Source organism: Thunnus thynnus, chromosome 17, assembly GCF_963924715.1.
Source record: "Thunnus thynnus chromosome 17, fThuThy2.1, whole genome shotgun sequence".
Lineage (NCBI taxonomy): Eukaryota > Metazoa > Chordata > Actinopteri > Scombriformes > Scombridae > Thunnus > Thunnus thynnus.
This window is the reverse complement of record NC_089533.1, coordinates 22,824,891-22,839,455: the sequence shown is the minus strand read 5'-3', so window position 1 is coordinate 22,839,455 and position 14,565 is coordinate 22,824,891. Positions and strand designations below refer to the sequence as shown.

The window sequence follows — 14,565 nt, the reverse complement described above, 5'->3', positions numbered from 1 at the left end:
CACTGCCTGGTTGTACTGATGTAGATTGATATGGATTTAAAATATATATTTGTTAATTTGTCTCTGAATTCAGCTACATGAAAACAAAACCTGTAAATTCCTTTTCTCTGTACATTTTTATGCATAAAACTGTTTCCTTTCCTCTGCCATGGAGAGTACAGGCAACTATTTCTGCTGCTAGATAAAAAAAAATCATTTTCATTGTCACATGGTAGGCTGAGGTTTCTTTCTTGGTTGGAACAACGAACACTTATGACAAAATATTTGCTGCTGGAAGTACTGGTATCAGACCTTCACTCTGCTCACTGTGTGCCGATGCTAATTGGAGTTCTGGGTCATTTTTGAGGTGACCACTGAGTGCCATGTTTGTCCTTGAGAGCAGAGGGAGCTGCTCAGCCTGGCACGTTAGTGGATTAGACGTGAGTCGGTGACTGTGTCATGGATTAAAGCTCCATTCAAGAGCATAAGGCTTCCCACTGGCAGGACTGTGTCTCCAGTGGTGCAGTTCAGACACAGCTGAAGATACTGGCATAAAACAGTGACACTATACTACAGGAAGGCTAAGGAACCTCACATTATGAATAATTGTGATAATGAGGTATTCGCTGAAATCTGAAGTAAATCTTTTATTAGATAAACATCAATGAAGTAAATGTCAGTCAGTGCATGTACAACACTCCTATTTTGGTTAATGTCAGCTTTTGGTAAAAAAAAAAAAAAAAAAAAAAAAAAAAAAAAAGTGAACAAATCAAAATCTTTTCCATCTTAAAAAACAGTATAAAACATTTTTATTGAAATTGTGATACTGTAACAGATACAGGACCCCAAGGAGAATTAACTTTAAAATAAAAATCACAATACAAAATCTGGCTTCACAAGCTGAAACAGCTGTTCCCCACTAACCAAAAAATATATATGTTGATTTAAGTAAGGTCGTTGGATCTGCAGTCTAACTGATGAGTGGATCCTCTTCTAAATCCTCCGACGTTTGCAATAGCTAAAGCCCCCTAATAGAGCTGGAGGAGCTGCGGTTGAGCGGCTAAAGTCGCTGACGTCAGTCCATAGTTGTGGGAAGCCCAGAAAGGTGTTAAGCAGGAGACAGCTTACAGCCACAAATCCAAATGTCTACTACAAATGCAACACCTAAATAATACAGAGTTAATAATAATACAGTTGTTGTTGTTGTTGTACTCCTCTCACAGGTGAGCGATACACAGAATAGCCTAACAAAGTGAATTTGGTAACATGTAATACATCACATCACAGAATAGTACATTCTTGTTTTTATTGTACAATCTCACAATGGGAGAACTTCACACAATATAGATTGACGAGTTTAAGTAAAAGAGAAAAAACAACAACAAAATAGACCCTGAAATACTCACCAAGTGGTGAACATCCTACAAAGAGTAAAACACTGATTTTTTATTTATTTATTTTTTTGTGCCTTTTAAATTAAAGACAACCTGTGCAGATATATCATCTCAGTGAAAAAAGATGAAACCACCATGTCATACATCAACATGTTCGTCAGTCTTTGTCAGTGGCACAGTCAAGGGATGCTGAGGGAAACGAATTGCTTCACTGTTGCGCCGCATGTACGCGTGGCCGCTGATAGGGTACCACATCTCTGTGAAGGTCAGGTTGGCCACGGTGATGGCACAGCGGCCCAGGACCTTGAAGCCAGACTTGCGGTAGAAGGGGATGAGGAAGTCTTCACACATCAGTACCGCTCGGCGCACATTGGGCAGGCAGCGGAGATACTGCAGGTAACGCCACATGAGAAGAGGACCTTTGCCCTGCTGCCTGAAGGTGCGATGGACAGCCAGCACGTGGATGTGGACGGTGGAGCCACAGGGCTTGTGGAGAGTCAGCGCTTCCTGGAGCAAAGTTAAAAACACATGGTTGGATGTCATAATTACTGCTTATGTGTATATTTGAATTTGTTTTTAAGAGGTAGCTAAATGATGAACTGGAAAGGTGGAGACATGCAGGATGTCTTACTGTAGTGAGCCTGTCCTGGTCCCACAGAGAGCCGATGATGAAAGCCACCAGGCGGCCTTCCTCAAACCAGCCCATGGACAGCTCCGGACACAGCGTGAGGAAATGACGCACCTCATCCAGATGAAGGGGACACTCACCTGACACTGAGATAAATGCTGAGAGAGAGAGAAGAGAGAGAGAGAGAGAGAGAGAGAGAGAGAGAGAGAGAGAGAGAGAGAGAGAGAGAGAGAGAGAATGAGTCCATGCGCAAAAATGGTTTCGTATTACTTTTACGCACACTTAAAGCGGCCCAAACTGCCCAATAAACGTATTGCTGAAGGAATATAGATTTAACACAATCTCCTTAAAAGGTAAATAAAAAGAATATCTGACAAATAAATTAAGAGCGAAAGGGAATTAGATCTGTCGAAGCGCCAAATGGTTTTACGCAAAACTCTCTTGTTGATGAAATGCGTCTTTTGACTCAGCAAAACTTCAGAGCGAATTTGTGCCTCAGCAGAGCGGATTTCTGCTTCAATATGTGACGGATAAGATGGGTTTCTTACCTTCCCGCTCGATTTCAAAGACGCTTATGGCATCTTGTGTGTTGAGCGGCCGGACTTCGCTTGCGGGAAGTGTGTGTCTCCTCTGGATAGGCGAAACGGAAGGTGATGACTGCATTGGTTTGATGAAAGGCTGGGCGCCCACAACGGACATCATACGGTTTTACACTTCTCCCTCCAAAAAAACCTTGTCTTGTCTCTTTCTTTCCCGCTCCGCAGGAAGCACCTGTATCAGGCCCTGCGAGGAGAACAGGATGGTTTGTGTCCGTATTTATAGGACAGCTCCACCGGCTGTGATTCACCGGTCGATTTGCATTTGAATATTTGATGTCAGACTGCGGGTCACAACTGTGTAGGGCAATTTGCTGAAACCTACAATTAACTGTGTTCATTGTTGCCGTTTGGTTTTTGTCTCTAAAAGGAATTGACAGATAATGACAAATGATTTTCACTGAACCACCTCCTCCGGCTTTACGACGCACGTTGATGTCCACAGAGGCACGAGCAACACAGCAGCAGTTGAAAAAAAGTTTCATATTTGACAAAGTGCCACTAAATTGAGCCGTTTATAGTTACACCACATCTCAAGATATCACAACTAGTCAGTGCAATGAAGTAGCCTGTATGCGTAAAAAGTGGCACAGACGAACATCTGTTGATCCTCATAGCTTTCTGCTCCATCATTACTTCCCAATTTTATGAATAAGACCATTTTAAAAAAGCCTGCTAGCTAAATTATGTAAATAAACGCCACCTTGCTTCACCTTGAGGTCACTCATGATTGTTTTCCAGCAGCTACAAGGCTACAGTTACACTTACCGGGGGAGTTTGAGGTGTATGTCAGGGAGGTTTTGTTCTCCTCGTTGAACGGCTCTCCTTCTCTGCCTCCGTCTCTCCTACTCCACAACAGACGTCTCTTTTCATTATGGAGTGATTATTACTATGAGTCACATGATGGATTACAGAAGTTGTTTCCACAACTCGGCGCATTAGAGACACTTTATCTCCTCTCTGACAGAGCGCATAACGCATTCTTTTGGAGAAAGTGAACACCTTATATCAGAAATATTTGAGGTTGATTTGAATCATTTTGACAGCTTCTTTGGCCACGATTGGTCTAGCTGTTTCTGTGTTCAGTAGGTGTAACATAATAATACTCTTGATCAAATGAATGGAGACACGAAGACAAAATGAACACTACAGTGTGGTGTATCCTTTGACCAGCGACAGCAACCAAATGATTTTCATTTTATTCAGGTATTTAAGATTGCCATGATTTTATGTTTCCACAATCTGAATTTAATTCAGTGGAATTATTGCCTGTGCATTTTAGTTTACTCTACAAACACACACACACAGACACACACACACAGACAAGAAAATGTGTGTTTGCTGTCATACAGATAGGCGTTATTTTTCTGCAAATGATTTTGAAAATGTATGACATTACTACTGAAGTGGTTGATGACTCATCACGGACTGATGCACAGTTGATCCTGTCTAATCCGCAGCATTTGGAATTTTGACTGGAGTTTGTACTGTTCACAGGTGAGTTATAAATACAATGGAAGTGAATTGGGCTCCATAGACTTTAATGCATTATATAACCCCTACTAATTCATAAACTGTACATAATGAGCATAGGTACAGTTTATCAATGTATAATACTGAGCATATTGAGATATGAATGGAGGTTTTTTTTAAACTGTATACAACAGCAGAGATATAAATACAGTCGGTCTATTGGATTGTTTTTAAATCTTAATAACTCAAAAAGTATAAAAGTTATCAATAAGAAAAGTCGTAGCACCCATCTACACAGAATCCCGCACGGTTTCACATACAGTATGAATCACTGTTGTAACATCCAAGCGAAGAAAATCAGTTTTCCCACTAACATCTCATTTCATATGCAAATTTATGAATATTTTATGAAAATACATTGACCTTCACAAAATTACGCATGTTTCAGTATATGAACAGTATATGTGGCGTACATGTGTTTTGAGTTTTGAGTAAGCGGAAAAAGGCACAGAAGAAGAAGAAGAAGAAAACAAGAGAACATGAGCGATTGCTGCCTTCACAGCACTCACGCCAAATAATTACAAGTCGACACTGACCTACTGTCAAACATCTGAGAATCCAATACTGGTCAAGAGAGCAATGTTTCATAGCACTGAGGCAACAAGGCAGAATACAGTCACATTTCTATATTCATATGCAAGCAAACAATCCTAGCATAGGAGTGGAAAAATACTATTCAGTTACAGTTCAACTAACATAACTAAACTGATTCATACGATGAATATGTTGTAGATTGATGAAAAAATAAAGTCAGAAGGTTGTTTGCTTTCATCATAATTTGTTCCTTTCAGATATTGCAATGCTGTTATTTTAGCATTCGGAAGCGTTTTAAACAGCTAAATACTGGTCCAACTGAGGATAATTATCATGTTCATCCAGACACGTGTGCACTCACTGCATTATGAGCAGGTGGATGAACTCCATCAGGAAAGGTTTGCTTATTTCTAATGTGTGCACAAAGAGAGAGCTACGGGGGGTTTGTGAAGTCATCTATACTGAATGGAAGTTGCTATTAAACAGCCCTGCAGCTTGATAAGGAGGGGTAAGGCAGAGTAGTGCTTAAGTGGGGTCCAACTGCTGGTGTCTGCTAAGGTTTAGGGTCGAGAAGTAAGGTCAGGAATATGGTGTTTTAGGTATTCTTGCTTAGATCATGCAGCATGTGGTTTGGAGAGAACTGATCTATTCAGACAGGAGCTACGAGGGATTTTAAGTGCTGAAGTAGCCAGAGGGGCAACAAGAGGGTCCCTATTGAAGCTGGAAGTGTCTGTGTTTTTCCGGTGGGGCTGAGAGGTGATGCGTAGATGGGAGAGCAAAAGTTAAGGCTTTTTCTCTTCTACTCTGGCTGGGGCGCTGGTGTCTCGTTGGCATTGTTGTCAGTGATCTTGTTTTCCAGCTCATCATCGGACAGGAGGTCCAAGGAGGAAGTTCCCTCCACCTGCAGCGGACGTCTGCCTGAGCGACTGGAGGAGAAGCTGATGGGGCCGCCACGCCTGAAGGAGGAAGAGGTGTAGAGGTAGAGAGAGGGTGTTGACACCGGAGGCCAAAGTAAAAAAAAAAAGCAAAGACAAAAGCCTGAGAGGGAAAAGATGAATATCTGATAATTTACCCTCATTCATTAAGCCAACATATGTTCAAAGGTAAAATGTTAGCTACTCATTTCTCCATCAAACTCACACACAATCTTAACAAGGAAGCTAATAAGAAAAAAGTGAAAACACCTGTGTGGGTTACCTATTCAGCAGTTGCTTTACTATAAGTGACAGATAGTGGATGCTTTTGTCTGCTTCAGCGTACCTGAGGCGGTTCTTGAGTGTGTGCACCTCACGGCTCAGACCCTCGCTGGCCTCGGTGGCGTCATCCAGCTCTCTCTGCAGTTTCCTGCGTGAGGCATTGGCTCTTGTTGCCTCCTCTTCAGCCTCCTCCAGCTGACGTTTCAGCTGCTTCATGCGGGAGTTAGTCTTTTCCACCTTTACACACACAAACACAGAAAAACAAAAAACAATAGTGAGAAATTTAAAATGGGTGCGCAGGCTGGCATTTTAGGGCTGCAGGGTTGCTTCCTGGTCTACATTGTAGAAAGAGATGCTTGAAAACAGCTAATTACGGCAGTGTTCATATCAGCAGTGACAGACATACTTGTTCTTTAAACTGGTCGGCATGGCGGCGCTCATCCTCCACCTGCATGCAGATTTCTTTCAGCTTCTTCTCGGTCCTTCTCACAATCTTGTTGGCTGTTGCTCGCTCCCTGCAGTGAAGAACAGGTGAAGGTTAGAGAGAAGGAGCAAGATTAATGTAGGTAAACCTATCAATGTGTTTTAGACAATTATTTTTGACTAAATTTTGATCTCATAGTAACAGGGTTTGCTTTACAAATAATGTTCATTCATTTAAGCGAGGACGAGAATGTAATCATTCTCACTTAGCCTCCTGCTCCAGCTGTTCCTCCAGCTGTGCTATCTTGGCCTCCAGGGCAGCGATGGAGGCCTTAAACCTGCTCTTCACCGAACCCTCCAGCTCGCCCAGCTTGGCCCGCAGCTCCTTGTTTTGACGCTCCAATTGCTGGCGAGCATTCTCACTCTTCTGGCCTGTGCTGCGCTCCGCACTCAGCTCTGTAGTCAGTGTGTCCACCTGGAAGGAGGAAGGAAGAGAGAGAGGGGGAGCAGGTAACAGAGAGAGGAGGATAGAGAGAGTATCGTGTATGAACCTCATGTTATTTATGATTTGACTTTAATCTTTTTTATACTTTATATTAGTCCGATGAAAATAGGGATGAACAAAGATGGTAAAAAAGTATGAACACAATACTATTTCAATATAACACCACACCACACCTGCATGGTTGTCTTTCTGAAGCGGTCGTTGAGTAGCTCCATGTTACCCTGCTCCTCTTCCAGCTCCTCCTCCAGTTGGGCAATACGAGCCTCCAGCCTCCTCTTCTCATCCATCAGAGCAGACCTGAAGCACGAAAAGTAAGAGAATTATGTCGTCAAAATGTGACTTCAATAATCTTCTGTTGAAAGAAAAGACCATATAAATACTGTATGTCCTGGCTGAGAGGAGCATCTTAAAAGTGGCTACTAATCCTCCCTGCAGAACCAAATACTTATGGTTTGATGCAAAATAAAAAATAATACAAGAAGGTTTAGAACATGGTCGAGCAGGGGAGTGTAACTTACTTTCCAGAGGTGCTGTTGGAGATTTCATCTTGCAGCTCATCCCGTTCCTGCTCTGCATGGCGCCGGCCCCTCTCAGATGCTGCCAGGTCCTGCAAAGAGAGAGAGCATGACAGAGAGACAGGAGAAAAGTTAAAGGTGAAACACAGGTTATCAGCACTTCGTCATTGAATGTTGAGAGAGACCGTACAATGCTATATCATGAGTTAGACAGTAGAGTATACAGTACATACAAAAACCCAGCTGCCATAAATCAACAGTCTACAACCCTAAATAGCTCCAGCTCCACCATGCATCAGGCTGAAGTCCTGTACCTCATGTAGCTGCACAATCTCAGCCTCAAGGCTCTTGAGTTTCTTCTCATTTTCCTTGGACATGGCAAAAATATCATCTCTAGAAGCTCGGGCGTCTTCCAACTCCCGCTGGTAGTCCTTCATTTGGGCCTGAAGGAGACAACGTATTGCTGAGAATGGCTGCTTACTGTAGTGCTTAGAATGGGAAAGGTATGAATGGAGGGTGAAATATGAAGCGTAACTGATTCAAACATATGTATCAAATCCATACCTGTAACTTGCGCAGCTGTTTGATGGCTTCATCTCGAGCCTTGTTGGCTCCTTCTATATGACCCTCTATATCCTTCAAATCCATCTCCAGTTTCTTTTTAGCAGCTACAGCCAGACCTCTCTGCTTCCTCTCATCCTCCAACTCTGCTTCCATCTCTCGCACCTGAGGGGAGCAGCCAGAACAAGATATTAGTGTTGTGGGACTATAGGATATTCTTCCATCATGACTTTACTTTTTTAAGTGTTATCCTGCACCTGCTTGACCAGCGCTCTCTTCTTTTCATCGTTCTGGTCATCCCGGCCTTGAAGGTCTCTCTCGTACTGAGCCTTCATGGCCTGCATGTTGACCTCCAGACGCAGCTTGGCGTCCTCTGTGGCCTGCAGCTCGTCCTCCAGCTCCTCCAGCTGAGTCTTCATCTCTTCCAGCTGCTGCTCCAGAGTACGCTTAGATTTCTCCAGCTCATGGACCTGATAGGGAGGAGATACACAGAGGGTGATTGGTGAGAGAGAGATGAGGGTTTATGAAGAGAGGATGGAAGGAGAAAGAAAGAAAAATTCTGTGGCAGATTTTTTTTCATATGTACTGTATTGATCCCAACACTCACATTCTTGCCCACGTCATCCTTTGAACTCATTAGATCTTCCATTTCGGCACGTAGCTGCTTGTTAACCCTCTCCAGCTCTTCTTTGGCCTCCAGTGCCTCGTCCAAAGCTCTGGTCATGGACAGAGCTTTGGTCTCCTTCTCTCTGGCCTCAGCTTCAGCACGGTCACGTTCCTCAGCATAACGAGCTGAGATGCTCTTCTCCTCAGCCAGCATCTACAGAGGAGGACATCAGATTGGAATTTTATGAAAATTATCTTTGTAATTTGTGAAAACGGTAATTTGAGGAAATTAATTAATCTATTTAACCTATAAAACTAGAGGATTTAATAGTAATATTTAAAAATATATTGAAGACAAATTTACAAACTCACTTCACTCCCAAATTGTTTTCTGAACAAAATATCTGTGCGTAGTCACCTGATCAAACTTCTTCTGCTTCTTCTCCAGGTTGGAGACGATCTGTCTCTGGTGATCCAAGTCTACAGTTAGATCATCCAGCTCCTGTTGCAGACGGGTCTTTGTCTTCTCCATCTTTTCAAAAGCGATGGTCTTCTCTTCCAGACGCTGGCTGGACAGCTCCATGTCCTTCTGCAGCTTCTTCTTTGTCTCCTCCAGGCCCTCGATTGTTCCAACATCATCCTCTAGCTTCTTCTTACTCTCTGACAGCTACAAACAGAAAACAGGACATATTCAGAAAAGAATAAACAAAAATATGACTTAAACATTGCTGACCATCTGTCCTACCTGAGCCTGTAGGGTCAGCATCTGTTTGTCCAGATTCTTGCGTGCCTCCTCATCCTCCTCCTGCTGCTCCTGCAGAGCATTCTTCTCCTCTTCTAACTGGCGTATACGACTGCTGAGGTTTAGTTTCTGGCGGGTCTCCTCCTGGAGCAGCTCCTAAAAGAAAATGAATATTTGTCCAGTTAGTTTAACAGAAAGTAGTCATTAGTTTTCACTTGATGATTCATGCTCAGAGACGCTGTATGTCACCTGTGTGTCTTGTAGCTGACTCTCTAGTCCAGAGACATCTTTGGCCATCTTGATACCCTTCCTCTCTGCATCTTCCAGCATGGTTGAAACATTGTCCAACTCAGTCTGTATGGGGCGGTACAAAGGTTAAACCAGTCAATCAATTTAGGTTAAATGTATTGTTAAAACACTGTCATAAAAATAGGCTTGTCAAAGATGTGGTTTTATATCACAACTGCGTTCTTCAACTTTGCACTTAGCTTTTCAGTTAAACTGCATCATTACAGTTTCCATTCATTTGGTTTGCATACTGTTAGTAAGAAGAACAGTCTACCTCTAATATAAAGGAACAGTTTAAAAATTAAATTTCTAAAGTATACGGCTTTTACAATCAAGAAAGAAATTCAAATTTAAGCTAATCTATGGCATCTTCTGTTAATAAAGCACAAAGAAAATGAGGATTATACATCCAGAAGTGTTCAGAAAGACATGAAAGCTGAAGTTTACCATTAAAAGTAGACTCAGTCATTCTGGAGAAAGATTGTTTATATTTGAACTTAACACCCAAACAAATACACGTCTCCCCTAAGAAACTCTGCACCCCAAATTCATGGATGCACATTGCCAAGGCAACAACCAAAAGAGAAATATGGCAAAATTCAGAGTGATGCGTCAGCTGTAGAGTCACCTCTGTTCCTCTTACACTTTATCACTGGTGGAAAAAAATCGTCTCATGTTAGCACAACAGTCCATCCACACTCTCCGCCTCTCTGGTTTGCCACCATTCACCATTCACCATTACACTTCCCCCTGTCCTATGCACTAGCACTAACGCCCCCTGCTGCTGATTGGCTGGAATATTATTGTGTGGCTCGCTCCAGCCACTTTGTTTGTTTCCCATTCACAAAGCCAGTGCTGTGTATGTATGTATGCACTCACAGAAGGGACAGCTAGCTGACAGTGAGGAGATATTTGCTGAATTTGACAAAAAGTGTGCTGAAAATCTTTCACCAGAATCACTGACTCTACCTTTAATGACAATATTTCTTTATGATCAGTACATTTACAAATATATGGTTTATTTTTTCTCATAGGTGGTACCAGTTTCACCTAAAACACATGGATTCCATCACTATATGGGGGAAAAAAACACTATTTTTGATTGTATTCATTTTACTTGGATTGATTCCACTGTTTTAAATCAAGCATGTTTTCATCTCCACCCCTCACCTGCAGTTTGTGTGTGCGTTCACCCAGTTCTGCCTTGGCCCTGTCTCCCTCAGTGACCCTGGCCATGTACTCCTGCAGCTGGCCTTCCAGTTTCTTCCTCTTGTGCTCCGACTCTGTCTTCGCCTGCTGTAGGCTCTTGACCTCATTGGTCAGCTCCTTATTGGCGCTCTCCTGGCTCTGCTTGGTCTTTTCCAGATTAGCCTTAAACTGGACATAATGAACGGCAAACATTAGTGTAGTCACATGATGAAGTGATGTCGCTATCTCTTTGAAGGATTTGATAATCCTGTGACATTAGATTGTAGATTGTGGAAAGGTATTTCACCCTCTTGGCCTGTTCCAGCTGTTCAGACAGCTCTTCCAAGGCAGTGGCATGCCTCTGTCGCATCTCTTGGATCTGACCCTCATGATTTTTAGTCTCCTCCTCAATGGCTTTCTTCAGCTCTGCAACTTCCTGTTCACGCTTGGTCCTACAAAGAATAAGGACACAGAAAAGACTTAATTTTCCTGTTTCCTGATAGACCACTGTCTATTATAAAAATGTAAATCAAGGAGTAAAATGCAGAGTGCAGTACCTAAGCTCCTGCTGGGCTGCGGTTGTATCAAGGGTGTCCTCCAGTTCTGTCTTAAGGGCCTCAAGCTCTTCGCTCAAGTCCCTCTTGAGCTTCTCGGCCTTGTTCCTGGACTGTTTCTCGGACTCTAAGTCCTCCTGCAGCTCAGACAGCTGGGCCTGCAGCTCCCTCACCTGTTTCAGAGCGTTGTTCTTCTGGCTAACCTCATCTTCACCCCTGTTCAACATTAAGAACATTGAAGAACACGTAACAAGATCCCAGATACAAAGTGAAAAAAACATTGTGACTGTGATGGTATGATTGAAAAAAATATGACCGGGGAACCTCACAAAAAATATGCTGCAGCCTGAATTTTATTTTAATATCATTAAAAAAATTCTTTCTTCTAGCTCTTCACTCATTTTACATTTTTTAACTTTTGTGTTTATAAATAAACTATTGCTTGAAAAGATTAACACACACACACACACATTCAGTTCCTTGAGTGAACTCATCTGCTGTGTGGCCACTGGGTGGCAGCAGAGACAAAATCACTATTTCATAACTCACTTGATGCCAACAGTTTTCTTATGATGGAGACTCCTAAATAAGCTGCATGCAGGCTGCTTAGATGCATGGTTTTAAACTTACAAAGAACTAAACTTAATTAATACCACACAAATTACATGACCACCCATCATACAGTCAAACGACGCAAACACATTCCAATGCAGTGACAATCAGTGGATGAATATGTTTTGTTGAGGCAGCCTGCAGGACAATGAGTCTCACAGGCTATTTTTTACTAAATTATAAGATCTCTGCGATATAAGTGTCTGCAGTGTTGTCAGTCCAATAAAATGTGTCATATAAACTGGCAGGTGTGAATTAATCGTGCAATAATGTTTAGTGTGATGACTGTTCTGCACAGCTATGCAGCACTTATCTGAGACTGACTCATGTAGCAGAATCTCAGTGACTCAATATTAAAACTCTGGAACCCATATTTAGCTCGCGTGCAGTTATGTAATACTTTTGTTGGTGAAGTGATGTGACCTGTACTGAACAGTTTTGCTCCATTGTCCCCCAGGTGGTCCCAGTATCTCCTACCTAGCCTGCAGTATCTGCTGCTCGTCTTCCTTCTTGCCCAGCTGAGCTTTCAGCTCCTCTGTCTGGGCCTGAAGTTCGGATATCTGGTCTTGAAAGTCGGTCGTTTCCCCATCCAGCTTCCTCTTAGCCTTCTCTAGCTCCTGACGGGTCTTCTCTTCCTTCTTCAGTCTCTCTGAATTAGAAATAATTTTAATAAACAATGGTTTATTAAATCACAAAGAAACATGAGCATGGTTTGAAGTTTACAGGCTCATGTATTGAACAAGTTTATTCTGCTTTCCTGTTCTATGCATTCTGTTAATTTACCCTCCAAGTCGACTATCATCATCTCCTGCTTGTTCTTGACCTTGCCCAGGTTCTTGGCTTTCTCTTCCTCTTCAGCTAGCACCGAGGTCATCTCATTGATTCTGTCCTCCATCAGTTTCTTTTCCTGAAGATGGGGGAGAGATACAGGTAGGTTAGTGCACAGCTAGCCTCTCAAATCAGTGTCAACATGTTTCAATGCTGTGAAACTTTTGACTGTATCTTATTAAAGGAGAAAAGACCCTCCATCTCTTATTTAAAACCAATCCTCACAATTCTACACTACATCTCTGTGCATCCTAAACCCGTAGTTGAAATGTAGACCCTTTTCTCTCACCTTGATGAACTTGGAGTTCTGGTCCTCTAGTAGCAAAATGTCCTCTTCAAACTTCTTCATTTTGGCCTCAGCTGTCACTTTCTCCAGCTGCAGCTTCTGCCTGCCAGCCTCCTCTTCATCCAATTGTTCTTCCAGGTCCTACACACACAAGTATTTAATCATAGCAAACTTTTTTTTTTTAAAGTAATTTCAAAGACTAATCTTTTGAAATATATTTCCAACAGTGCAAAAATTGTTTTTCAGCAACCACTACTTAAATTTCCATATCTCTAGGATATACCTGGATATGGGACTGCATCTTCTTCTTCTCATTCTGCAGGCCCTGGCCTCTTTCTTCTTCTTCCTCCAGCCTGGACTCCAGGTCATGGAGGATCTCCTCCAGCTCTTGCTTTTTGGAAGCCAGACGAGCTCTCATCTCCTCGGCCTCTGCAAACAGCTCTGTCTCTGCCTGCAGCTGCTCTGCTAGTATGTTCTTCTCCTCCATTAACTACACATAAATAATGTTAATGCCTTCAATTATGCATCATGAAAATTCATGTTGTTAAAATGTGGCACTAACAGAGTATTTCTGCAGTTGTAACTGACCTGCTGGTGTTTCCTCTCCATCTCCACCAGCTCTCCCTCCACCTTGGTCTGCTTCTCCTTCACCTTGACCAGCTCCTCATCTTTAGCCTGCATCTCCTCCTCCTGCCTGGTCACCTGCAGCAGGGGCTTCACCTGCAGGTACAGATGAAGAGAAATGTTTCAGAAGACGAAGCACATTCTAGCTGACATATTGGAGCTAGATTTAAATGGGAAATTATAGTATCTCTTCTGATAAATCTGACCAGTTCTCCTTTGGACCTCAATGCTGGCACGATCCTTACCAGAAGGGTAGTGACTTCTATAGGCAGACACACACTGCACAAACATTCTTGGCAGCATGCATGTATATACACAAAGGCACACACCTTGGTGAAGAGTCTCCACCACTGCCAGTGACGCAGCTTCAAGTATGCAGCACAGTTTCTCTGGAGAACCTTCAGTGCACTAAGCTGCTGCTGCTTCTTAGCAAAGGCTCTGAAGAATTACGAGAGAGGAAAAGAACAAATATTGAGACAACAGTCAAATCAAATTTTTTGTGATAAAATCTTCAAACTAACTCTGGGCCTTTATAAACAAATAACTAAGTAGACAGCCCTTACTTGCGTGCCAAATATCCTCGACAGACGGCCTGAAAGTAAATTATGATGTCAGTGATCTTCAGGTCCCTCTCTTCCTCCAGGTGGGCCAGGACTCCAGCCCTGAAGAAGATCTTACTCTGGCCGATACGAAACAAGTTGCCATCTAGCTCCAGGGCTTTGATCTACCAAAGGAAAGGGGAGACATGAGAGGACTTAAATTAATAACTGTTCTTTGTTGTGTAGTAATGGGACTAGATCATTCACAAAATCTATTTTATATTTAGAAATTCCTGCTTTAAAGATGAGGTGGTTCTTCATACTTTATTTAGACTGTTTTTACACTCAAATGATGAACATTTGGATTATTTCATTGTCTTATAACCTGAGAAAGTCATAATAAATGAAGCGCCTTGTTTCAAATGTGAGCGGTG

General features: G+C 42.4%; 2 protein-coding genes across 6 annotated transcripts in view; both read right to left on the bottom strand.

Moving 5' to 3' along the window:
* Window positions 1-239: 239 nt before the first annotated feature.
* LOC137168452 (serotonin N-acetyltransferase-like) lies at window positions 240-3,977 on the bottom strand. The gene is made up of 4 exons (XM_067571043.1): window positions 3,366-3,977; window positions 2,550-2,784; window positions 2,005-2,159; window positions 240-1,880 (listed from the first exon to the last, which is right to left on the bottom strand). Exons 2-4 carry the CDS (start codon window positions 2,701-2,703, stop codon window positions 1,512-1,514), a joined length of 678 nt encoding a protein of 225 aa, XP_067427144.1. The 5' UTR covers window positions 2,704-2,784; window positions 3,366-3,977; the 3' UTR covers window positions 240-1,511.
* Window positions 3,978-4,117: 140 nt separating this feature from the next.
* LOC137168448 (myosin-10-like) overlaps window positions 4,118-14,565 on the bottom strand; it is a 58,828-nt gene continuing 48,380 nt past the window's right edge. For all 5 annotated transcript variants that reach the window (XM_067571038.1, XM_067571036.1, XM_067571035.1 and 2 more), the window contains 23 exons: window positions 14,156-14,316; window positions 13,922-14,030; window positions 13,557-13,688; window positions 13,252-13,458; window positions 12,972-13,109; window positions 12,638-12,761; window positions 12,332-12,503; window positions 11,246-11,458; window positions 10,996-11,140; window positions 10,671-10,877; window positions 9,462-9,566; window positions 9,216-9,368; window positions 8,889-9,137; window positions 8,472-8,684; window positions 8,122-8,334; window positions 7,868-8,029; window positions 7,618-7,746; window positions 7,307-7,395; window positions 6,962-7,085; window positions 6,550-6,758; window positions 6,267-6,375; window positions 5,925-6,097; window positions 4,118-5,620 (listed from right to left, as the gene is read on the bottom strand). In XM_067571038.1, the coding sequence (XP_067427139.1) occupies window positions 5,464-5,620; window positions 5,925-6,097; window positions 6,267-6,375; window positions 6,550-6,758; window positions 6,962-7,085; window positions 7,307-7,395; window positions 7,618-7,746; window positions 7,868-8,029; window positions 8,122-8,334; window positions 8,472-8,684; window positions 8,889-9,137; window positions 9,216-9,368; window positions 9,462-9,566; window positions 10,671-10,877; window positions 10,996-11,140; window positions 11,246-11,458; window positions 12,332-12,503; window positions 12,638-12,761; window positions 12,972-13,109; window positions 13,252-13,458; window positions 13,557-13,688; window positions 13,922-14,030; window positions 14,156-14,316 (3,693 nt within the window). In that variant the 3' untranslated portion in view covers window positions 4,118-5,463. The remainder of the gene's footprint in view (window positions 5,621-5,924; window positions 6,098-6,266; window positions 6,376-6,549; window positions 6,759-6,961; window positions 7,086-7,306; window positions 7,396-7,617; window positions 7,747-7,867; window positions 8,030-8,121; window positions 8,335-8,471; window positions 8,685-8,888; window positions 9,138-9,215; window positions 9,369-9,461; window positions 9,567-10,670; window positions 10,878-10,995; window positions 11,141-11,245; window positions 11,459-12,331; window positions 12,504-12,637; window positions 12,762-12,971; window positions 13,110-13,251; window positions 13,459-13,556; window positions 13,689-13,921; window positions 14,031-14,155; window positions 14,317-14,565) is intronic.